Source organism: Poecile atricapillus, chromosome 2, assembly GCF_030490865.1.
Source record: "Poecile atricapillus isolate bPoeAtr1 chromosome 2, bPoeAtr1.hap1, whole genome shotgun sequence".
Taxonomy (NCBI): domain Eukaryota; kingdom Metazoa; phylum Chordata; class Aves; order Passeriformes; family Paridae; genus Poecile; species Poecile atricapillus.
In genome coordinates, this window is record NC_081250.1 from 40,260,721 (window position 1) to 40,286,246 (window position 25,526).

Consider the following 25,526-nt stretch of genomic DNA (forward strand, 5'->3'; position numbering starts at 1 on the left):
ACTCCTCAAAACCTAAAAAAATTATAAAAAAAAAAATAAAAAAATCAACCCCCACACACACCCTTTTTTGTACTCAAATTACACAGAGAATCAGGGAAATATCTTAGACCTCTGTACCACTGTCCTTCACAGGGCCTGCCTGGAGAGCAGAAGACAATACAGGTGTCAGTCAGGTACCAGAGCTCTTCAGTCTTCCTTTACCAGCCCACAGCATCATTGGAGCTACAGGTGTCTCAGCACAGGAGTGGCAAGGTCTGCTGCAAGTTGGTTTTGGAAGGAAATTCAATCTGCTTTATCCCACCAGTATAGTTCACGTGATACTTACATGGGCCTGTGTTTCATTACTTGCAGTGGGTATTGTTTTACTTTAACCCCACCATATGTCTCATGCTGCTCTTGTCTTTTTCCAGCTGTAAAAATTGGACAATGCATTACAGATAATTTGGAGGTTTGCTTTCTTCAATATGGGTAGTTCACATCTGAGAAAAACTGATTGGCTGTACATCACAAAACTAGCAGGGAAAATTATGAAAATACTTGAAATTAACCAAACAGTGCAAGTTTACATATAAGTTATTAGAAGGTTCATCCAGCTCACGAAATACCCAAATACGTATTCATCAGGTTGCCATCTGCACATTTAAATCTGCAAAGCAACAACCTCCTCCTGCCCCAAAAGCTGGCTTTCATTTCTGTTAAATAAGAGTTAGTGCTTTCTTAAATTAAAAATTGTCAAATTGGTGGGTTGGGGGAAGTTTTAAAATGTTCAAAGTTTGCATTCAAGTTAAAATTTTCTTGGGGTCATTTCACATAATTATTTGAGAACTTTGGTCCTTACTATATGCAGTTTTACAGTTTCATGTAACACATGCACATTAACACCAGAACCCCGTTACTACAGCTATTTCTCCATGTAATTTGCTGTCACTGATTAAAAGATTTCACTTCTGCAAATGGAAAAAGCAGTGTAAGCCATTAGTGGTTTGGATTTAAATGACTTTTCCATCTTCAGTCAAAATCTGATTGTAAGCTTTGGACCAACAGATGCTTCACAAGCCAGGGAGCTCCCAAGTGACTTCAAATCTGGGGACTTCCTTTTCAAATGTTACAGCTTGGACATGGCACTGAGTGATTGGATTGGAAATGCTGCCTGCAGCAAGCTCTCTGGCATCAGCTCCTCTCTCCCTAGTTAGCAGCAGTGCTTCTGAAGTTCTTCTCAGCAAACATTGCTACTCCCTTCTCCAGCTTGGGAAGGAGCACAGAATACAAACCAAGGGTCAAATGCAAAACCTGGAAATTCTCAGGCTCTGCGCAGAAAATCGTAATTTTAATTTCACACAGAACAGGACAGGCTGACTGGGAACTTTTTGACAGAAGTAGTCAAAGCAGCATAGCTTAAGTAACTAAATCCTTCAGGTTTCAACTTCCAGGAAGATACTTCTCCCAGAAGATGCTTAAGCAGGCTGCAGCAGATGGCTGTTTTTTTTCCCTTGAGTCAAAGTGATGAACCTCAAATCTAATTGTTTGTATTTGGAATAACATTTACACCCAATAAAGGAATTAAAACTTCAGTAAAAAATTTTGTGCCAAATAGGGAAAGGAGATTTGTTAGTGAAACCAATTTCAAACAAAAATAAATTTATTTAATATCTTACACAGTAGAATCCCTTCATTGCACAAATCATGTTAATGCCTGTTGGATATTACATTCCTTATTAAAAAACCCTCTAACACTGACGTGGGGAACCCCAAAAGTAAGCTACATTACAACTAGCTACCATATAGCTTATGCAGCCACATGAGAAATGTTTTCTTTGTTATTACATAGGTAGTTGGTTCTATCAGCTAAAGCCTAGTGACTTGGATTTGTTTTATGCATATTGGATTTTGTTCTATTACTTTCCAAGAGATTGTACTCCCCTGAGTCAGCTGTGTTCATTGGTCAGAATAAATTCCAGCATCTGACACCATTTCCATTAATCACAGACAAGCCAGTATTCGTGAGCAAGATAATAGAAAAATAAAAACAATATCTGGTGAATGGGAAACATTGTTTATGTATGCTGTTTGTACTACAGGAGAAGGTATCTGGAAGGCATATTTTTGCCTTTGATAGACAAAGTGAAAGATGGGCTCTGAAGTACTTACTGTGCAGGGGAGAGTGTCTGGAACCACACAGATCACATAGCACCCTCATAGCACTTCTACAGCCCATCATTACTATGGCTGTGCTACAGCCAGAGCTTCCCCATGTATTTGCAAGCAATCTTAAGATAATTTGCTTCTAAACAGCTGTGAAATTAATTTTTATTACTTTGATGTTAAGCTGGATCTGTGAAGCTGAATACTTCACCCACCCACACATCTGTAAATAGCATATTCAGTATTAAATATCTTCCTGCTCATTACAAGTTAGGTATCGTGCATCTAAAATACAATGCATTTTTCTTCAACTTTTTGAACAGTCAAGACATTTCACTTAACCCTGTTGTATTAATCCAGATATGAAGCAGAGAAGTTTACAAAATAAAAAAAATAGTATAAATTATATTTGTCTAGAAACAGTTCATGGCCTTAAGAGGAAAAAAAAAAAAAGAAAAAATAGTACCTAGACACCCATAATCTATAAAGTGGTTAGTTGGAATTCCAGAAGCTCTGGTTCTCAGTGGCATACTAAAGACACCACAAAAACACTTATTTTTGTAATCAACAATGCAACAACACCAAGTCTGATTAAATTAAGGCTTTGTTTCTTTAACAAAAGAAAAGTTAGTAGCCTTCACCACCACAGGAATAAAGAGTCAGCTGTGGTGCTGTGCAAAGGAGGCACAATATGGAAAACTGCACTGTGGGCCTGCTGGGTCTGTGGCAGCACCGCTGTGCAGTTACAGCAGCTTCCTTCAGCAGGAACTGAGGGAAACAAGATGAACCTCCAGGATTCACAGTGTTCAGCAGCATTACTTACGGTCCTTTGCAATTCACAATCAAGCCCAAAACGAGGCAAACAGAACAGGATAGCCTAGGGGTGATTTTTCTCTTGCCACTATCTCATATAAACCAAGGTTAAAAAAAAAAAAAAATTCACTTTTCTGGGTTAGAAATTACAGAAAAATGCATTTACAAACGAGAGGAATCAAAGCTAATTGAAAGGAGGAAGGAAGAGAGAATCCAATTCTTCACATTATGTCTTTTTCTGAAAAAGAACACAGTCAAAATATAAGCTCAGAGCTGGTGCAAATTCTAACACTGGATACCAAGTATTTTCTTGATAACATACAAATAGCAAACAAATACAGAACTAGATTATTTTGTTTTATTCCACAAACTCACTTTTCAGTGTAACCTTTAGCAAATGTATGTCATTTGCAGTACAAGACTATCTAGGCCCCATGCCAGATTTCTTTGTATTTACATTATACCAGCACAGCTTTAACATCAAGGAACTTGCTCCCAATTTACAGCAGAGAAAGACTAGGCTTTCTGATTTGGAACTAGAATTAAAAAAAAAGAAAGAACATTTCAAGCAATTTGTTTTCTCTCCTTAAAAGTTCAAGCATTAAGGTGCCTATTCAGAATCACTCCAAAAATGCCTCAGTTCATTCTAAAAATTGTTTAACTCTTGTGCAGACAGTTTTGATTACACTGATCCAGGTAATCTGCTGGACAGTTTAACAAAGTTGGATTATTTTTCATTTCCCAAAACATATTCTCATTGGGCTTTGGAGGACTTGGGAATACCCAGGAATTATCTTCCAGAGAGCTCTTTCCATAAGAATGGTGTTCCTGAAACGTTTTGCCATCAGCTGGAATTGGTCTCTCATCTGTCCAAGCTTGTAAGGTCACCCTTTCTGATGGGACCTGGGCATCTCTCAGCAGAGGGGGAGACACAGCATTGCCAAGGGCTTTATCGTTTTGTGAGAGGTTTTTAGAGACTACCCCAGATGTCAAATTCAGCTTTGAAATGTTCAAGTCAACACATTGCACTGGTGCAGTACAGGCAGCTGAAGGAAGAAGATAAAAAAAGATTTTTAAAATTACATTATCTAATGCATTTTTCATGTACTCCAAATGTACTACAGTCTAGCAGGGATGTTAAACACAGTTTCTTCAAGCCACAAGTTTTCAGACCATATTCAGTAACTACTTGAAAGGTACAAAAAACATACTACCCTCACCAATCTGAAGATGATCGCAAAATCCTGAAATCACTGTCTAAAACACACCCAACTAAAACACACCCAACTCCCATTTCAACACAGATAAACTGATGGATCTTTTTGACCAGACTGAAATGAATGCTGAAACAGAGACCATTTTCACAGGCTTGGAGAAATCAGCCAGATGCAGAAGACTGAATGCTGCTTCCTATTCTCATCCTGCCCACAACCCAAATTCTCACTGCCCATGAAGCAGTAAGAGGGAAACATGTGGTCTTCACAGTTCTCTTATCTGACTTCCAAAAGTAAAGTGACAGACTGCAATGTTCAGCCATGTGAAATTCCAGAGGAGTTTTAAACTGTTAGGAAGGGGTATTTTGAAACAGAACAGCATCTACCTGAAAAGGAAAGGCTGTACCTTCAACACATATCTGAACATATGGCCAAAATGCAAGCAGATAATTTTGTTTTGTAGTGATAATGTACATAATCGTGTAATCAGAGTAGATTAATGCTTCCTGCAGTTAAACTCACATCTAGGTAGAGTTTTCTAGAGCAGCTGTTAATCTTCAGCATGAATTGCAGTCTTTAACTTTAGCTCTTAAAGGGCAGAAAAAGAAGCCGATATCTTGGTCAAAGAATACAACTTCTGTTTGTCACAATAAATTAAAATTTGTGGATGTCAGCCCAAACCACTTAGCAATGGGCATCATGTCTGAAAGACATTCTAAGGCACTGGATTTGGTGTCTTTGTGCTGGCAGGTGCAATTTGATGCCTACAGACCTTTAGAATTTCAAGAAAACGTGAATCCACTGAAAATAGATTGAAAATGTACCAAAAAAACCCACCAAAAAACCCCCAAATTAAAAGAACACAACAAAAAAACACAAGAAGAAAAAAAATAAACTAAAAACCCCACAAACACACACATTTGTTGATCATGCCTCCATACATAACAGCGAAGTAGAATTGACTTGTTAATGGATACTGTTCATGTCCCACACAAAGTAATGAACACGTGTTCTGCAGAATTAATGCACCTCTGACAATGGCAGCTGGTTTGTAGATGCTAAAAGTCAGTACTGGAGGTATAGGAAGTGGAAGGCTTCAGTCATTTGTACCCATATTTAGCAGAAGCCAAGATTTGTCTATAAATATAAGCAAAGATATATATCTGTATTGCATTTATAAGTGTGGCTGATGACCAAGATCAGACCTGTCCACTCTCACATACTTCTGAAAAATTACTGAAAAAAGTCTACAGATGAAAAGGCAAAAGTCCATTGTTTCTGATCAATCAAGAATGACTTCTAATGGCTCTAGATGAACAACTGCATAAGGACAGCAGAAAATTAGACTCCTCACTAAGGAGAAGAGAAAAATCAATAGTTGTGCTGTGGCAAGACTCTCCCAATTAAAAATAAGGACATAAAGACAGTATATGATCACATCAAATCTTGACAGGTCTAAGATTATTTAGACTCATTCAGTTCCCAGTTTCTCTGCTGAATTTATTTGACAGAAGTGTTTTAGAATTGTAGGAACACAGTGGTTACAATATGGCCAAGTACAAAATGGGTTGACAGTTTGTATCAGCCAAGTACCGGAGACAAAGTGATCATTAGTCACTGCTGGCCACAAAGCAGGGACTGCTCGGGAGGTGAATCCTGTCATTAGCTCACTGAGCTGTTTAGAAACAAAATGTCTTGATCTGGCAATGGACAGGGACATCAGAGACTGTCCCCAGTACATTGCAACCAGCTTCACTGTCTTCCACCAGTATTCTGAACACAGTAAATTAAAGTGAGCAGAAAACAAAGGAAATTAACTCTTTACCACAATTTGTTTGACTGATGGGCTAGCATTTGACTTAAGAGAAGCATATGTATGGAATAGAAGAACTGTGATGAAGTGCTCACAGAAATTTTAAATATCTTATGTGAAAAATATTTAACCCTTAAAATTATTAAAGGCAGTTTTGCTTCCCCAGTATTCTGACATTCAGAAAATGTCACACTGTGTAGCATTTTGTTAGGAAAAACAACTTTTCTCAATACAACGTAAAGAAGTATGGAACCGTAAGGGAATTTCAGTCTTTTAAAGTTTGATTTTAAAATGTTGCAAATTTTTCATATATTCTGTACTGGCAAAATAAGACTGCATTTGCAAAAAGATTTTTTCCCCCATAATATGAAGTAGTTGTGGTAAAAGGTCAAATACGAGTAAACTTAACACCTCAGCCTTGTGCACATAAGCAACACTTCACTGAGAAAAAAGCCACAAGGGGAACAGAATACAGTACTGAAGAAAAAACACATCAGCAACACCTTTATGTGTGAAGTTGACCAGTATGAAACAGAAGCAAAAGCAGAAAATGGGTAAGCTGGAACCATAATACAGTCTAGCTTCTCAACTTCAATTGATGAGATTCTGATAAGATATGATAGCTAGTTTATTTTTAAAATGATACAGCTTGAATCAACTGTTAATGCAAACACTGACTTGCCTTTCTTGGCTCCTGGTGGGTTCCTTTTCAGTTTTCGGAGGACCTCAGCTTGCTTGTCAGTCACTGCACGCAAATTAGACATTTCTCTCTTCAGGTCCCAATATGTTTGCTGCATGCTTTCAAAACAAAAATTGATTACAAGTTAAATATTGCTGCCTCTAAAGCAGCCTATTAACATGCCTATTAATACCTAATTAACTGTTAATAAATTGTTCTTGCCTGACACACACTGCAAATTTTGTTAGAGTATCATAACTGGAAATGGACTGAACTGTACAGATAATTACCTTAAATGGATGGACCTTTGTATATTTTATTTGATTCTTGCCTGTTGGAATATACACTGTATTATATATTGACATACTAGGTAATAATAATAACAATAATTTCAACTCAACTCAAAGAAAAGAAATATGAAGCATACTTTTCAGTATCTGAAACTAACCATCTTCCAATAAAATTAGCCATCTCAAAGAAATACTTTATTTAAAGTGACACTAGGTTATAAAAAAGGCAGAGTGTTAACTCTGAATGCTTTTCAATAAATGACCACATACCCCAACACATACAAGCCTAGTAATATTGACTGATTGTAATTTCAAATAATCAAAGGACAATATTTGGGTCTTACATCATACAGGTTGCTACACTGAATTCAGACTAAATACCCGGGGCCCAAACTAAGATACGCACTGAGTCCAAACTAAACTAGAAACCATACTCTTTCATCTTCAAGTCATCCAATTTATGTTAATACACTGCCTTATCAAACAGTGTAAGAAATAGTGTTCCAATTCATTCTCTAAGACAGCATAATACAAGAAACATTTTTAGCAACAGCAGCACAGTTCCAACACTAATGTTTCAGGTTAATAACTGGCAAGAAAATTAAGGAAAAAAAAAAGAAAAAAAAAAGAGAGAAGGTAGCATTACCATGTTTCTTGGTAAAATTTCTAGCAAAGGCTCACTGAATATCACATTTATGTTGATTAATAATTAATTTAGTGTTCAAAAACATAAGAATATAGTTACTTCAACTTAAACATGAAATCAATTATTTAATACTTTTTTAATGCTTAACATTCTACCAAAACACATTTATTGGATACAAATATAATGGATGAGAGTTTCCAGAATTTTTTCTTCCTCACTACATTCACTTAAAAGGCATTTATTTGAAAACAGCTTAATATCTCAAGCTATTGAGATGAGTAAGAATTAATAAGCTTTATAACTGTATGTTATGTTATCCTTTGAAAATAGCAAAATAGGATCACTCCTGCATGAAATACCAATCAGGAATGTGTTCAAATTCACTCTGAGAAGTAGCTATTATGCAAGTCAACTCTAAGAGAGTTCCCTTAAAACAGAGAAATAGAACTTCTATCCACAGAAACACTTCCCCAGAATACAAACATCCAGATTCATAAAGCTCTGTTAAAGCTGATATTTTAATAGTGTATTAAGTGTCAGCAATTCTGACAGATAGAAAGTTAAAATTTTCAGAAATGATAATTCAAGAAGTTCAGCTAAACCTGTGGCCTTTCCACTGCAGACTTCTTTTGTCTCTTTGAACTCTTAAGAGACGACACCTTAATTTTAAAGCTGATGTGGCAACCACACTTCCTTAATTCTTGTGTTTTGGTCTAAAAAATAAAATCAAAAACTTTATTTATGTCAAACCAGAACTGTCCAATATTTAACACAGCAGTGGTAATAAAAGGACAGCTCAGTGTCTGCCACCAAACAGAAAGAAAGTGCTTGCATGGATTTTTTAAAGTGCATTTAGCACTTTTACAAGCTTATGGCAATGGGCTGCAGGTACCAGAATTCCACTTAAATCACATGCCACAGATTTTAATTGTTTTTGTGAATACTGACCTAGAATCCCATTGCAAAGCCTAATTTTCAAGGAATTTGTAATTGAAAACCAAGGATTCCCTGTGCCTGTAAGTTTATCCTATACTGCCTTCTAACATGTAATATGAACCTTCACTATGACAGCCTGTTTAAATCTACAGAAAATTAGATTTGCAAACTGAGAATTTAAAGTCAGATTTCCAGGCTGCTCACAAATATGAAATAACTACTTTCCAAAAAGTTAAGTAAGTGCAAATGCCTCAGTTTCCTAGAAAAAGCTAGACAAAGCAGGATTGCTTGCTACAACAAATGTTTCTCATAGGAGGTTTTTCAAGTGTTTTCTCCACAGATTTTTGGATGGGCTTACATATTTATTACACAATCAGTATTTGTATTATAATAAACACTATACTGTCCATATGCTATTTTAGATGGCTGCCACCTGAGCACCACTTGGTGGAATAAATCTGCTCTGATCAATAATTATTTGATCAAATGATCCATTTGATCAGAGCAGTGATCAAAGAGGTAACTGCTGTGTTTTGAAAGAACATTTTTTATCAGGCATGTGAGGCTGACTGCAAAGCTCCCAGAGGAACCACAGGAGTAAGTATCCAGTCAAGGTGAAAGGACAAAGTGTGATTTGTGTGTAGTGTGTGCACTATTATCATCACTGCACCAGAGAACACACAATGGGAAGTGTCTGTATGTTCTCTTTCAGTGGCTGATCTCCCTTGCCGTCTCTTCAACACCCAAGGAAGCACCAAGGTGCCTTGCACTAAAGCCTGGCGTTCTGAAGGGCCGCTCTTCCCTCTGGTGGAAAATGGTGTAAGTGCACCAACAGGCATAACTATGTGAGTGATCATCGTCATCATCATCCCGAACTACAAACATAACAAAGAAAAAACGACCAATGATCTTGCTAAATAACTATGCCTAGACTTTCAATGAAATTATGTAACTTGAAATAACACACCTAAAGAGTCTGCAAGAATAATTTACTTGTTCAACTAACTGACCCTCAGTAAACTGAAAATAAAATATTTCATACCTCTGGATGTCTTGCCTGTGAATGTGGTCTTCATGTAATGGATTTTCCTTCTGAGCCTGGTCCTGCATAACAGAGTGAAGACAGACAATGAATGAACATGATTTCAGATCTTCTGTCTAAAGAAACAGCAATGAAATTCCAGCTCCCTAATACTTTAAAAAATGAAAAATAGTTTTCATTTGTGTTAGCTACAGTGAGTTTCAAAAGGGAAATAAAGACTTCTACTAAGAATTTCCACTAAAAAATGCTTAAACTATCTACTTATATGAAGGCATTGCTCAGCCACCTCCACACCCTTTTTTTTTTAAACAGCCGAACTCTCTTGATTACTTTTTTTAACGGACATCAAAAATATTTCTCAATTTTTGCTCTTTAAACAGTCTTTTTTTTGTTCTTTCCCCATTGCAGTATATAAAGATCTTTAAGTTAAAGCAAACTGTTTCAATATAGGTTTACTTCCACAGGTTACTTTGATAACAGAATATAATTTATCCCTTCAGTCTGAAAGACTACTTTAAAATTGCACGTATAGACAGCCTCAACTGAATTTACCAGGGTTGTTTAACAAATCAAACACTGGGCTCACTTTGTTAGCTGTGCTTCTAGCAGACCCTCACTTGTGATCAGCTCCTTCCCTTTCATATCCCTTCTTTCCATGTTCCCTTCCTATCATTCCCTCTAGCCAAAGCTGTTATGGATTTGATACCTTTACAGTAGCTTTAAGATAGCCTGTACACATTTCAAGCAGCTTGTCAATACAATGTACACACTGCATCAACTACAATGTAAAACTTGTGTAAGAATATCTAAAAGTACACAGAAACAGAAAGTACACTCGTCAAAGCTAGAAAACATTTGAAAACATGTTTTCCTGTCTTCATTTTCATTATTACTTACTTTCATTACATGTTAGCTAAACTAACTAATGTAATGAAAATAAGTAGTAATGAAAACACCAGCTGAGTTGAAATAATGCTGATTTGTCATTGCCCATTGATCACATTTGACTGTATTTCACCTTTCAGATTTTCTCCTCCTGAACTTTCTCACCATCTCCCAAAGATTCAAATTCATAGCTTAAAAAAAAGTTGTGCTATATTACCCCACATTTGAACACATGCACTTTTTTATTTCCTATATTAAGCAGTTACCAGGATCAAGAATAAATTTTATTAAAGACAAACAAAAAAACAAGAACCAAAAAAATAAAGTAACACAACCCCCCCAAAACAAAACACTGTTCCCTGTATTTGTTCTGTGCAACAAAAGTTGCTGGAATAAGCATTATTAAATAAAGTGTCACACATAGTATTCCTTACAATTGCTATTTTAGGCTGTTCTCTCTGACATCATTCACTCTCACAATACAATCTGCAATTATTTATGCAGCTGTTCTAAAACTACCCAAAGACACCAGAACTGCACACAAGCTAAAGCAAGCCTTCAGATTTTACAAATTATTGGAAGCACCTGAAAGAGCTCCAGACACAAGTGAAACAATCAGCAGTAAGAGAAGTCAATGAAACACCTCACGTGCTTTATCCCCACCTAGTGGAAAAAATGTAGACTCAAATGCTGTGTGATTCAACATTACAAAATCATCATTATTAATGACCGTAAGGAATCTCAAACAGTCTGCCTCCTCAAACAATCACATTTACATGTTTCACATTCACTGTGTAACTTCAATGTGACTGCAGAGTCCTAGAAACTGGCACTGTACCTTTCATCAAAGATGGAAAGCAGAAAGAATGTAGTAGACAGTAACTTACTGCTTTTTGTTACTGTTATCTTAATTTTCTTTTTGAGATCCTAACAACGTCTAGGTTACAAAATGTGTCCCTCAAAACAGGTATCTGCCCCAGAAATGGCAGGGAAGGGTGCCAAAAGAGGTACTTTCCTGACAAGCTTCATGCAACTACCCTAAAGAAAAGCGCCAGACCTCCTTAAACAAAGTTCATGACATCTTTTAACATTAGCATCCCGTTGTTGTTTAAAAAAAATTAATAGAGACCAGCTTTTTCCCAAACTTTCTTAGCAGCTCAGCTTACACAGAACTTCAGTGGCTACTTATAAAAAATCATAAAGCTTTATTTTCTGTTGTTATATGGGCAATGGCTGGGAAATCTCACCTGTACAGAATCATAGAATATATCTTGAGTTAGAAGTGACCCCTAAGGATAAAGTTTAACTCCTTGCTCATTGCAGGACCACCTAAAACTAAACTTTAAGAGTGTCATCCAGACACTTCTTGAATTTGGACAGGCTTGATGCCATGAAAACTTCCCTGAGAAGCCTGTCCCTATTTCCAAAAAATATGACAGTCTGTGAAAATATTTAATTTTACCAAGATACTCATCTTTCACTCAATTGTATATTTTTGTATATATTTTGTATATATTTTTGTTAACCCTTGATTTTGATTGACCGTGGGACTTAAAATTAACTAGTAATACAAAAATTCCTTAAAAATTAAGGTACCTTCTGCTTGGAATTTTGCAACTCCTTCCTGAGACTGTTGCACTCTTCCTTGAGTTTTTCCAGATCCTGTTCCAGACTATGCACTTTCAGGTCACTGTTCAGCTTCTCTAATTCCCAGTTAGCCTGAGTACAATTCAGACTTTTTATCACTGTAAAGAAGACAAGCAAGACAATCAGATTCCAGTCTCAGTCCAAGGAATGTATCTCAATATGCAAGACACTCCTCAACCAGCCCATGCCCTACAAAAACATCATATTCTGAAGAAACTGGAGTCTATGGCAACAGGGAAATAGAACACTGGTAATGCTGTTGGCAGAGGTGGTCTATTTTATGGGTGTAAAGCATGGAGCCCTACTTTCTAGGAATGCACTGGAGATTTGACACAGAGAAGAAGGAAGTACTACCATATAAAGACACTGGAAATAGAAAAATCAATTTACAGCAAACACATCATATATGCCAGCTTGCATACTTCTTACACGCTTTGAAAACACAAGCCTTTTTGCCTTCAGATTAGTATTGTTACTTCATTTACCATTAAGTTTTCCCCAAGTTTAATATCAAGAAGTTCCAAACAGAAAAATAAAATCAAAACAAAAGGGAAGAACGTGAAAGTTACACAAGCTTGTTAGACTGAAGCAATTCACACAGTAAGAAGCAACCTCAGCTGATGCTGCCATCAAATCAGTAGCAGGGCATTAGTGAGAAAGCAAGAAAAGGAGGAACATGACAGAAAGAAAAACCCAAGTCTTCAACTGCATGGTACACTTACTTCCAGATTTAATGGTTTAAATAACCTTAAGTTACACTGATTCTTTTTCTTTAAACAAGGTACTCAGAGTCCACTTATGAGTAAAATTGAGCTAAGGATTGAATCATCACATTTTCAGAGCTCTCCTTACAGACTCTGCAATTCTTACCTCCTGAAACAATGAGGTCCTCAACAGTGATATTAGCACTACTTGCAGTTTGTTTTTCTAGGTTTAAACATTTGTACAACTGAAGTAGTGCATTACATGCTTAAGGTCCTCTTGGAGAGTAATCCACTTCAAGCACAGCCATAAGCAAAAGTGCCTCTCAAATGACTGCATTTGTACAGACTCTGAAGTCCAGATCTCTAATTTTATACAGACGGTATTTTCTTGTAATTAAATTAATCAAGGGTTTTTTCTTCCATAGTGTTTTGTTTTACATGTCAGTCACGTACAGAGCAATTAGAGTAAGAGAAGCTGGATTTAGGCTTTTGGAATTGCCAGGATATACTGTTAGTTTCTCCTTCCTCTTTTCACCAGGCTCTCTACAATCAATATCTTCCTATCTTTTCTTATTTCACAGTCATCTAAGTAACTGTTGGTGACTGCAGCTATTGCTATACAACATCTTCTTGTATTTGTCATATCCCAGCAGTGAGACAAAGCAATATACTAGACCTCTGCAGGTGCCAGAGGAAGTGGTATTGACTGAATGATCTTTATACTTGAACAGGCCTCTGCCCTGCTCTGAGGAAAAGGTGTTAGGGTCCAGAGATGTACATGACACAGCCTAAAAAGTGTCAGGTAGAGTCCATTTCTTTGTAAATCATCTACAGAGGAAGAACACAACAGCCTCAGAACATACACGTCATCATTCACAACAATGAAGACAAGTTCAAAGTACTTCACTGCTGTTCATACCTCTCTTACCTTGCCCCTACCTAAAGTTAAACCTCTTCATGCCCCAAGATCACAATATAACCACTACAGCTTCTCAACATACCTTAAGATGACATAACCAAATGCATACCTTGCTGAGTTTCCACTTCAGTTCTTAGTTGTAACAGCTCTACTTCTTTAGATTGCAACTGTTCATTCAAGTTTTTCAAGGATTCCGCACTTTCTTTCGCCTATTTTCATAGGGGGGAAAAAGCCCAACCCAAAATAATTTGTGAGGCAATTTTCTATCATGTCTGACAATTTAATATTTTAGAACAAATACAACAACAAAAAAATATTGCTTTGATTATTTTTTTTAGCATTATTCTATTCCAGTAATAAAACTGAGGTACTTTAAATTGTTATTCCTACAGAAAGTATTGTCATGTACTTTAAAAAAGTGATAAAACCAACACCACATCTTAAGTACGTAAAGTTGATTCTACAGTAAACATGTACTAACTATGCAGTATTAAAGCATGTATTGAAGTAATTACTTAGAAAGGCACACCATTTTTTCCAGCTTGCTTTTCAAATGATCGCGGTCAATGCAGGCCTCTCGATAGGCTTGGTAGGCCTTATTGACTTGTTCCCGTCCAACTGAGCTGCATTCCTCTTCCAGCCGGGAGCCAAGCACCTGAATGTTTAACACACAGGACATGTAAGAAGTTTGTGCTGAGGACAGCAAAATTTTAAAAAGGCAATGGTACAGCCTGCAATATTAATCTAACAGCTTTTCCTTTTATTTTAGTTTAGATAATAAATTAATCAAATACACTGATACAGGCTGAAGTTTTTTACAGAAGTGCATCAAAGGCTGTCTACAAATTCTGAAATCGCTAACTATACTTAATGCTCACTAATTTACAGAATCATAGAAGTTTGAGTTGGAAGAGGACATTTAAAAGCTCATCTAGTGCAGCTCCCCTGCTATGGACAGGGACACTTTCCAGTAGACAGCTATGAGTTCACTCCTATGAGTACTTAAAAACTATTCGTAAGTTATGATTACTCATATTGACAATCCCCTAATGATATTTTTTCCAGGCTCTGAAAAAATGTGAACTGCTTTTTGAAAAATGAGTTTTAAGCATATAAATACATAAACATATAGAAAGTTCAAATGAAACCAAATATAATTTCTTAAATGCCTCATAATGTAAATAAAGATTTTTTTTCAGTGCATTTATGTAAGAAAAGCCAAAGAAGAATTAATTTACAAATAATTATGAGCTTTCAGATGATCACCATATCACTGCCTGCTATGGAAAAAGACAAGCAAGGCAGAATAAGCACTATCAACTAGATTGCTAGAAAAAGGGGAACAGAGTTCAAATATAATGTGTTTTTAATAAGAAAGAAGTCTTACATCAAATTACAACCATTCATACAAAAAGTTCTTGCTTTATAGTATTGCATTTTCCTTTTCATTCTTTTTTTCCTGCACACTTACTTTAAATACAGTATACCTCTTATAGATAGTCACAACAGATTTGCACATATTTTTATAAAAATTAGGAGTCATACAAAAAATTACTAAAACAAAGCATTGACACTCATGTATGTACCTTAAATATCTCCTCTTTAAAGTGTTTGCATGAAAGAAAGTATGTGAAAACAAGCCACAAAGATAGGAAGCTCCTACCCTTTGCTTTTTTTTTTTGCTATGTATATGACTCCTTTTAAGTTTTGTCCTTTATATTTTTCTCCTCCTAATGAAGCCACTCAAATAGAACACAAGCCTTAAAAAGCTTTCTGGAAGCTTCCATGCATGTTGAAATTGAAAACTCCAAAGGGGTAACTCCCCATATTTTTTTTTAAGCACACATGCATATGTGACTATATGTGACTGAAAGTCACTAACAGTCTTGGCCTTATCAATACCCCTCCCTCATAGAAACATTTTTACATTCACATACTAAAAAGTTTTCTCTACAGAAAACAAAGTATCATCTTCAAGAGAATTAAACTGAACAAAGCCAAATCAAAAGACACAAGGCAAGAGAAATTGTCAAGGTCAAATCCTGTTTATTGTGATTTTGAGTAGCCACATAAAAGATGTTACACTCAGGATTCAGAGAATATTAGGTCTAAAGCTCTATTCCTCTTCCCAGCATCTCCCCAGACTTTATATAAAGGAAGTCCTGGGATAGTTTTGCTTTCTGAGAAAAAGTCAATCTTGTCTTCAACAAGAATTCCTGAATAAGTGTTTCAATGCTGTGCCGAGTGTGACTCAAGTTCTTCATTCCATTGCCAAAAAATAATACACAATTGGAAAGCTTTCAAGAGTCAGTACCATACAGTTCGGAGTAATTCCTAAAAAATGTCACAGGTCTAACACCAGGATATATCTTTTCTTCTTATATAAGAAAGCAGTCTATCAAAGTCAAAACTTCTGCAGTACAAAGACACTTAGTACTGAAAAATGGCTGTATGTTTAATGACAGCATTCATTACTTGGAGAGAAAATCTTGTGCCCTGGTCAGTTGTTAGCTTTAATGAACTTCACTAGTTTATGACCATGAGAAACTGCCTATAAAACAAATTCCAAGATTCACTTACATTTTAGAATTATTGCATCAAAAGCCAGCCAGACAACATCTATGTTAAGCATTGCAACTTTGTATTTCACACTTGAGGTTGTGATTAGCTAGACCTAGCTGAATATTCTTAGCAAACAATTTTTCCTTATAATTTTGGTGTGCTGAGCCTAGAGTCTTTTGATAGACAGTTCCTGGATTCTGATAATTTACAAGCTTTGCACTTCACTGTTCAACAATACTGTGTCACATGTACCCAAGCTAATAAACACCATAAAGAGGCACCCAAACTATAGTGACAAATTATATGCAACTACACGTATATCTGAATCTAAGCCACTGTCTTGGCATTGTGTCATATATGTGCTCAGTGAGAATCAAAAATGCCAGTATGACACAGCTACACTACCAGAGGAACAAACTGCATTTCACTTAAACAAATAAAACAATATATAAAAACTTTTTAACATGGAAATTATTTCAACAGTGTATTTCAAATCCTTAACCTTCTTCCCTGCCATCCAGCCAGGAGCAAGAAAGAAGCTGCTACCAGAAACTGGTACATCAACTATTTTCTTACCTTCTCTTCTAAAATTCTCACTTTTTTTTTTAAGAAAGAGTTCTCCTTCTCTGTCTCCTTCAGTCGTTTCTTAATATCTTCATATGCAGTGACAAGTGCAAAGTGTGAGGCAACAGACTCATCTCCACTATATGATGGAACAGGAATATCACTGTCTCTCTTGTGAGCATTGTCTGCTTTTTCATGGTTCAAAATACAGATGTCATCTTCTACCAACTCCTCCATGACAGCTGTTAAAAAGACAGATGTAAGTGCTAAATTTTCACAAAGACAAATTCATCAAGAGTCTGAAAAACCTTCCAAAATAATACTGCAGGCTGTTTCTAAGTATGACAAGGTGGAATAATCCGGAAGTATCTTAGCATCGCAGAAAAATCTTGAAATCCATTTCACCTTGAAAACACACTGTTTAGAAAAGATACATTTCACTGTTACTTGATAAAAATATTTTGTGTACCTATCAGATGTATGAACCCTCAAACTCATTTTTAAGTCTTAAAACCAATGTAGAATTTGGCTGGTACCAAATATTTGAACTCCAAAGGAATATTTTATCGGAGCTTTTGCAAGCCAGCACTGAGCAGTAAAAGAGAGTATAGTTCCAACGAATCAACTAACTCCTGTGGTTCCTGAGCACAAGTGCCAAAATTTCTTTATTTTTGAATGTAAATACTTATATTTTTCCCAAACTTTAAAATGGAATCTTAAAGTACACTTGTATTTGTCCTTAGAGAGACTGCCTGAGCAGCTATTCTTTTCTTGGCCACAGTAGAAAACCTCCTTCTGAATAACAATTACAGTAATTTTTGACTGAAAATATGATGAGAATGAAAACATGTACAGTAACATGGCCTGCCTCAATATGCGTGGAGAAAACTTACAATAATCTGACCATTAGTAAAGTATCACTCTAACATACCAGGCAGATCCACCTGAACGACAAATGCAAAGTAGATGTCACACTGAGTTTCTGTTACAATCTACATCATTTAGGCACAGCAAAACATTCAGTAAGAAAATACCATCTTTAAGAACTTTGAGCAACAGATCTCGAGGGAAAACCCCCAAAAGCATTTTCCTTAAGAGTTACAAATTATCTGGAACAAGTTCTGGGGTTTTATTTAAAAACAAGCCAACCTCCAAAATATCGCATTTAGTTATGAACATCAAGATTACTTGTATTCCTATGCAATACTAAGAAACACTAAAAAGTGCCTGATAATATCAACCCCATTTAAGCAAGCTAGTGATATGACTTCTACATACAAAAAACAGACTTTTATTTTTTCCCCTTCAACAATCCTTAGGTTCTTGATGCTAATAAATAAATAGCTAATATATAAATAAATAGCTAATAAACCAACAGATGTGCTGGAATGAAAGAACTAAACATCATGAAGACAGCTTTTTCTACTGGAGGAAAAACTTACTTCAACAGAGAACCAACTTGATCAGCAGAACTTTGCAGAAAAGGCAGGCGTTAGTGCAAAAAAGCCCCACAGCCACAATTGCTGCTTCTACTGTGTATTTGCTATTTGAATTCAAACTAGACTTCCATTTGTTTATAGATTACTAGAAGTAAAGGCCTGGAGCTTGTCTATATGGTCAAATTTCTCTTACCATGCTGGAAAGCTTTCAGAGTGCACCATTATGAAGAGCTGTAGTGCAGCTACTGCTGAACAATGGTGCTGTTATCACATTTGTCTCAATTTGCTCCAAGCCAGTTAGACAACATGATAAAAAAAATGTGACAGCACATTTCTACTAAATAAGACAGCAGTGGAGTTTTTCAACAGTGAAAAAAAGACACCAAAGCTGAACTCCTTTTAATGTTTATGTTCAGGAGGTGAATAGATATCTTCTACGTTGTTTGATGCTTTCTGACAAAAAGGTAGCCTAAGCTTCCCTTGCTTGTTGTTCTGCCTTGAATATTCTGCAATTTCTGTGACATTTAAGTAGAAAGAACCCTGCAAGAATGGTTTGCTTCCTTTTCACTGTAAGAATAGTATCACCCCATGCACAAGGTGACCTTGACCAAAAGCACATCATTCAAACTGCATTAAATGACTGAAGGAATTGCTCATTTTGTCTTCCAAGACGAGCATAACATACCAGCTTATCCTCCCCCATTTCACCAAAGGCCCTGCAAGTCTTGTCACCCATCTCATCAAATTCCCAAGAGCTTGCCCTCTCAAGGCAACACATCTCCTTTTCTCAGAACACTTGACTCAAATGTTGTTAAAGAAGTGTCACAGCTTATCATTATCTCTCAATGAAAACAGCAGATTTGTGACCTTGTACATAAAATAGATCTTTGTCCCCTTGCTTTCCTATAGCTCCTAAACCTGAGTGTCATAATTCCCTATTTCTTGCACACATCAGTGCTACCAGGAGATGGCAATATGAGAAAACAGGACCATATTTATTCGGCATTTTGTTAACTAAAAGTGCCTTTATGAGCTTCCAGGAGAGAAACACCTTCCAAATAAGACTCAGCATAAACAAATACTATTTTATAAATTTAAGTACACACCTAACCTGCACCTGCAGGAAGAGCAGTAACTCTAATTTTTTTTTTTTTTACTTGAAAGATCTCATTTAGTTTAGAGGAGTTTTAGTTTCAACTTGGGTTTTCCGATGCTGCTCTCTAAGCCAGAACTGGAGATTATTTAGAAGAGAAGCATATAATTCCACGTAATTCAAAGGGACTTTGTTTGCATGCTTTTCCAAATTTCTACATCCAACATAACAGTTCTGAAAAATCCAATACACACATTTTTAAGTAATGGTATTGCATACTAAGTGATGACAAGCTGCTATTAAACAGTTCAAGATCAGCAGTACTATAAAAGGCCATGGTGAAATAAACAACTCACCCAGATTTTTCGCTGTCAGGATAGACAGAAACCCTCACTGTAAAAAAAGGGGCTACATCTGTAAGAAATCCCCAACTACAGTTGTAATCTTTAATTTCACTAAAGGACAGAAAACAAAATTTAGATTCCCCAGTACTGTATTACCTCATTTTAAAAATATGAGCTGACAGCAACAATCAAAGAAGTATTTTATTCCACAGGTTATGACTCCTCAAATCTGGAAGAAGGATGCCAGAAGGGCTTTCAAGATGGTTCACCAAGTCCAGCCACAGACTTCTGCCCTGTTTTAATCTGTTTGGCTTCTCCTAATTCAAAGTCACACTTGTATGCACTGCTGAAAATGCCCCAGAGCTGACACCCTGAAACACCTGAGTGAATTTTGACCTCTCTGGAGCTGCAATACATGAGATAATCTGTCCTACAGTAACCAGTTCAAGTGAAAAATTTCTCACTAAAATATTTGAAGTGATATACTGACAAGTTAGTGTCTATGAATACAATTGAAGTCCATCTCAGCCTCCTTCAGGCAAACTTCACAATCCCATTTACCATATAGCCCATCCCAAGAAAAGTCTCCCTAACACTTTTTACTCCCTTTACTTCAGCACAGTAGCTAAATATTTTGCCTGTGATAAATATATTGCATTTACACTTTATAATGATCTGCACACAAAACAGCCTACTTAAAAGGACTTTAATCTTTATGTCCAAAAAGAAATACATTAAATAAGTACCAGTACTACTGCTTGTATTAAATAACTAATGTTTAAAACCCAACCTGAATACACTGAATACACTGTTGACAGGAAACAATATTAAGTTCTAGCAGGACTAATTATGTTCCCTGTTTATAAGCAAATGAATTTGAAGAGGTGGCACCACCTAAGCTTACTTTCACATAATGTGAAGAAAAGAGTAATTAACAGGAACCACTTCTGTTGCTGAACATAGGTTATAGAACAGCTTTGATTCAATACAATAAATAAATTGAGCAAAAGAATGTTTTCCCATATCCTACTAATGCTTGGCAGAAACATAGCTGTTCTCTTTAAAGAGCTTTATGAATACTAGTCATTAACACCATGGGAGGCAGTTAAATATAAAACACATTCTACATACAAGGAACATGGGATGCAGAGGCTCTAATAGCAAACAGACCACAGCTCAAACAGAGAGCTCTGTAGTTTGAAATGCTAATCTTATTCTCGGATCAGAGAGAGAGATAGTAAAAGCAGGATTACATTAAATTTTTCCCAGTATAAAGCAGATTCTCATTTTGGCCTAACAATTGATTTGATAGGGGAACAAAACAGTTTTCAAAATATTTCCAAGTATCAAATGCAAATAATTTCAAGATGGTTGTTTTCCTGTTTGCCTTCCAGACTCAAAGGATTTTACTTCATAATAGTAGTATGAACAGTTTCCAGCTGTTGATAACAGCATAATTTTTGTTGCCTTACAGAGAAGGGTATACATATATGCATGTAAACACAAAAAAACCCCTTTAAATTCAAGAAATGCCTTTGAACCAAAGCAATCCTGAGTGAGTGTGTTACAGCCCTCACCTAAATTTCAGAAAAGCTGTACAGATTTTTTTTTTCTTTTTTTAAAAAACACTTCAGCACAGCAAGGAATAATACAGAATTCCTGCAGCAGCAACAAAAAGTCCACACAGTTCTTGGAGCACATGACACAAGATGTTAAAACTAGCAAGACTTCCAGACTATTGAAGCATCCATCACTTTGCATCTCTCCTTCAGAAATCTTAGGCTCTCTTTGATTCAAGTTGAGAACAGACAGTTCTACAGAGAAAGGCATCACTTTTTACACATATTTGCTCCATTTTTAAAGAGTAAAAAAAAAAAAAAAAATCACACACATCTCAGTAGCTGCTACTTTGGCCGCTGTTCATCTTTCTGTATGGCCAAAGTCCACAGGCCCAACACGTCAGCATGTGAGCTACATCAGACCTCCAGAGTACTTTCATTTTATTGCCTTCAGGAAATGGAAACCCACTGTCTCTAAGCTCACACACTGGATCACTGTAGCTCATCTATCCTGAACATCTGGGTAAGCTACAAAAGCCAAGCAAAATCTCCTTACATACAAAAGGCAATTTTTTCAATCTCAAGGTTTTTACAATAAATAATCTCTCCCAAGAACCAGGAAAGCAATAAAAATCACATTTTATAACAACAGCACTTGATAAATTTTACTTTCTCTGAACAGTGTCAGACTCCAGTACCTCCACTGCTAATTTGCAAACCTTACACATCATCAATGTAAGGTATTCAATCTGCCTTTTTGTGGATGTTGTCACAATAATCACTTTCCCTGACAACTACCTCAAAAGGGGGAAAATAAAAACCGAGAATTAGGAGTCAATAAAATATTATCCTTTCAGCATCATATAATCCTGTTTATTAAACTATTATATTTAATAGTTTAATTAAAAGCAGTACTGTCAAAGAAACATAAGTAGTAGCAAGATGACTTTTGACTGCTAAACCTTTCTAGCACCAAATATAAGTATCTTAAAAGGTTACTAAAACCCTTCTTTTGCTGTTCATTCATTCTCATTTCAAAAGGTTTGTAAGGAATAAATATTTCCAAAAGTTTAGAGGATTTGTTTTGGATTTTTTTTTCCTATTTTCTTTTGTAACCCGAACAGCAGGTCCTACCACCCAATCACAAGTTTCCTTCTATTCAATTAAACTGCCAGATTAATTACCATTCATTAAGTTCACAAGTTCAGTGATAAACCTTATGTAATTGCACTAACTTTTAATTCAACTGAAAATGTGCCTCACCTGTTACAGCTACTGGAAAGAAAATGAGCCTCACCGATGGCTCTTGATCATGCTGCAATTCACTAACAAAACATCTGTAGGTTTCAAAGACACAACTGGACAGGATGCCAGCAAATCTGACCCAGGCTCCCTTTTACAGAGGGACCTGATGATCTTCCCAGGTTCTTTTCAAATTGGGCTGTCTTCTAGAAATTCTGTATTCAGATTTATATGGCAATATTTCAGACAAAGCTGGTAATTTGAACCTAAGTTTCACTTAGCAGCTCCTAAGTGGCTGACTTTGAATATTCAAGCCATTTATACTTCACTTACCCTCTCAAACTTAATTTCTTCTCCCCAAAGGTCCTGTCAAATTTTAGTTGCATCTACAATTTCATACACTAAGAACTCCACATTAAAACATTGTATAATCATTTAAATTAGTTAATTTATGAAATTATAGTATAAACATTTAGCAAAAACATAAGAGTGATTCCAAAGTGAACCATGGGTAATGCACACAGGTATGGAGTCTCCTTCAGCAGAACTCCCCACTGACTCCTACCAAACTGGTTCCCACCCTGACCCCTTTGTTAATCCTATCATTGCCATCTTAGCAATGATCTCATTATTTTATTCAGTATGGACTGACAGACTTCCTCTGTCTAGAAAATCCCAGTGAAAGAATGAAAACATTTATCAAAAGGTAAACCTACATTTTATCCTGTTTCCTTTTACATGTTCTCTTTTTTTCTTCAAATTCTGTTCTAATGAAACTAGATATGGATAGCATGTGCAATGACAGGAGAGTTTCCACTTTCCTCAGTAGGCAAGCGTCATTTAGCATTTTATAGTCCACCATCGCCAATTCAATGCATCTATTGAAGTAATATAAACAAATATTACTGCATTTGCAACTCTATGCAAACTCTATGATTTTCCAATGCTGTGAGATGAAATTATTCTGTTTCTCTCCCCACCTTTTGAGTATCAGATAGATAACAGAGATATACTGAAAACCAAAGTAGAATACTTGTTGAAATTTAGGCAATCTCTAATTTATTACCCATATTTGCTGCACAAAGATTGCACTTCATCCTCTTTGCTCTTTTGAAAAACATTTTTTGATAAAAAGTTGTAATTTTTTCGTGTAATGTTGTATCGTTTTACAATAAAACTTAATCTAGCTATTACTCAGGCAGTAGTTAGCTCACACTTCTCTAAACTGCAAATTCAGCAAACAAGGTTCTGAAAAATTATCAATTTTAGCAAAAAATACAGGTTTTGGGAGTGAGAAGGTGGCTAAACACTTCATATAGTCTAATCTAGAGTTCAGTCAACCAGTGTTTTCTGCCTTTTGACTTCATTAGAGTTTAGACGAAAAAATTCTGCTTAAAATTTGAAGCAATAGTCATCTACTTAAGTTATACGGAAATTGTCTGATAAACGCTTCTAACAAAAGTCCTCTTAGTAAACAGCAATTATTCAAAGAACAAAAAGTAGTCCTAATCTTAGATTTCTTTTGCTTTCTACAGTAATTCTAGTAGAATTACTAGAATTCTAAAATAGATGTGGGAAGAGATAACTTGGATTATTAGCAGCAGTAGCACATGATCATACACCACTATCCAGGAAATTACATGTTTCCTATAGCCCACAGCATTTCCTAGAAAACTATTTCAGAAGAGAAACTGACCTTTGGAGTCCAGAGCAGACTTAACTGTCCTGGCAATAATTCTCCCCTAACTCCACTTTTTCCAGAGTCTATTTCCAGCACACTGAGTTTACTGAATACCTATCGTGAAAAGCAGCGGAGAAATTACAGGATTCCTTAAAAAACAAAAAGCTCCCAAAACCACTCACTAGACCAGTTGACACTTCACTTCTAAGCTGCTAGGGGACCACTTTATTTAAGGAAAAAAAGGGATTTTCCTAAGGGCGTTTCCCTACCAGGTGAAACACCATGATTTAAAGAGGCAATTTCTTAAAAGTTGAAAGCACCACTAGCACACACAACTACCTCAATGCTCATCTGCACTCCCTTCTTCCAAACTAACACGGCCTGCAGCCCCTGTACTCCTGTCAGCTCCAATATTCCATCACGTTTTTGTTTTCACACCCGCAGTCCTACTTTGCTCATTTTCTCTGCCAGACTCCCCGTGTACCAGGGCACAAACAGCAGCTCCAAGATCCCACACAGTTTTTCAGCTTGATCAGAGGCAGCTTTGTTAGTAGCCTGACTGCCTGCCCGAGGCCCAACCCCAGCTTGGTAGCGGTAAGCCCTGGTAACCGTATGACCCTTTATTCAGGGGTGTGACTGGGCAGGGACACGGCACAAGAGCGACATCCGGCTCCTTCTGAAACTCGGGAAGTTCCACTTCAACATGAGGAAGAGCTTTATATGAGGGAGCCGGGTCTTATATGAGGGAGTACTGGAACAGTCTGACCAGGGAAAGCGTGGAGTCTCCCTCTCTGGAGTCATTCAAAACCCAACTGCACGCATTCCTGTGTCACCTGTATCCTGCTCGACGTGACCCTGCCTTGGCAGGGGGATTGGACTAGATGGTCCCCCTTCCAACCCTAACAATTCTAGGCTTCTATGAGGACGACTCTGTTTTAAGGGGAGAAACGAAAGACCAGCCTCTTTTCCCAGGGGAAGTCGCTCCTCTTCCGCGAGGCACGAAGCTCCCCAGCACCCCGGGGGATCCCCGGCCGGGGCCGCCCCGCGTTCCCCCCCGCGCCGGGACCAACCTGTCCGGGCCCCGCTCGGCCGGGCGGGTCAGCGGCGGGCGCTCAGCTCGGCGGGGAGGCAGCGCCGTCCCTCGCGGTCTCCGCTCGGGCCCCCTCGGGAGCCCATCGCCCCCCACCCCGCCGGCCCGGCCGCGGTTTCGGCCTCCGCCACCGCGGGGAATTCCCGGGGCTCGGCGCCGCCCCCGCTGCCTCCGAGGAAGTCAACAAACGCCGCTCCGGTCCCCGCCAACGGGAGCACGCCG

The 25,526-nt window shown here is 37.1% G+C and overlaps 1 protein-coding gene across 1 annotated transcript; it reads right to left on the minus strand.

The window, feature by feature from the left end:
- Positions 1-3,298: 3,298 nt before the first annotated feature.
- AZI2 (5-azacytidine induced 2) lies at positions 3,299-25,526 on the minus strand. Its single transcript, XM_058830631.1, has 8 exons — positions 25,285-25,526; positions 16,869-17,098; positions 14,260-14,385; positions 13,840-13,939; positions 12,057-12,205; positions 9,576-9,637; positions 6,665-6,780; positions 3,299-4,001 (listed from the first exon to the last, which is right to left on the minus strand). The coding sequence occupies exons 2-8, from the start codon at positions 17,091-17,093 to the stop codon at positions 3,613-3,615; spliced, it is 1,167 nt and encodes a 388-aa protein (XP_058686614.1). The 5' UTR covers positions 17,094-17,098; positions 25,285-25,526; the 3' UTR covers positions 3,299-3,612.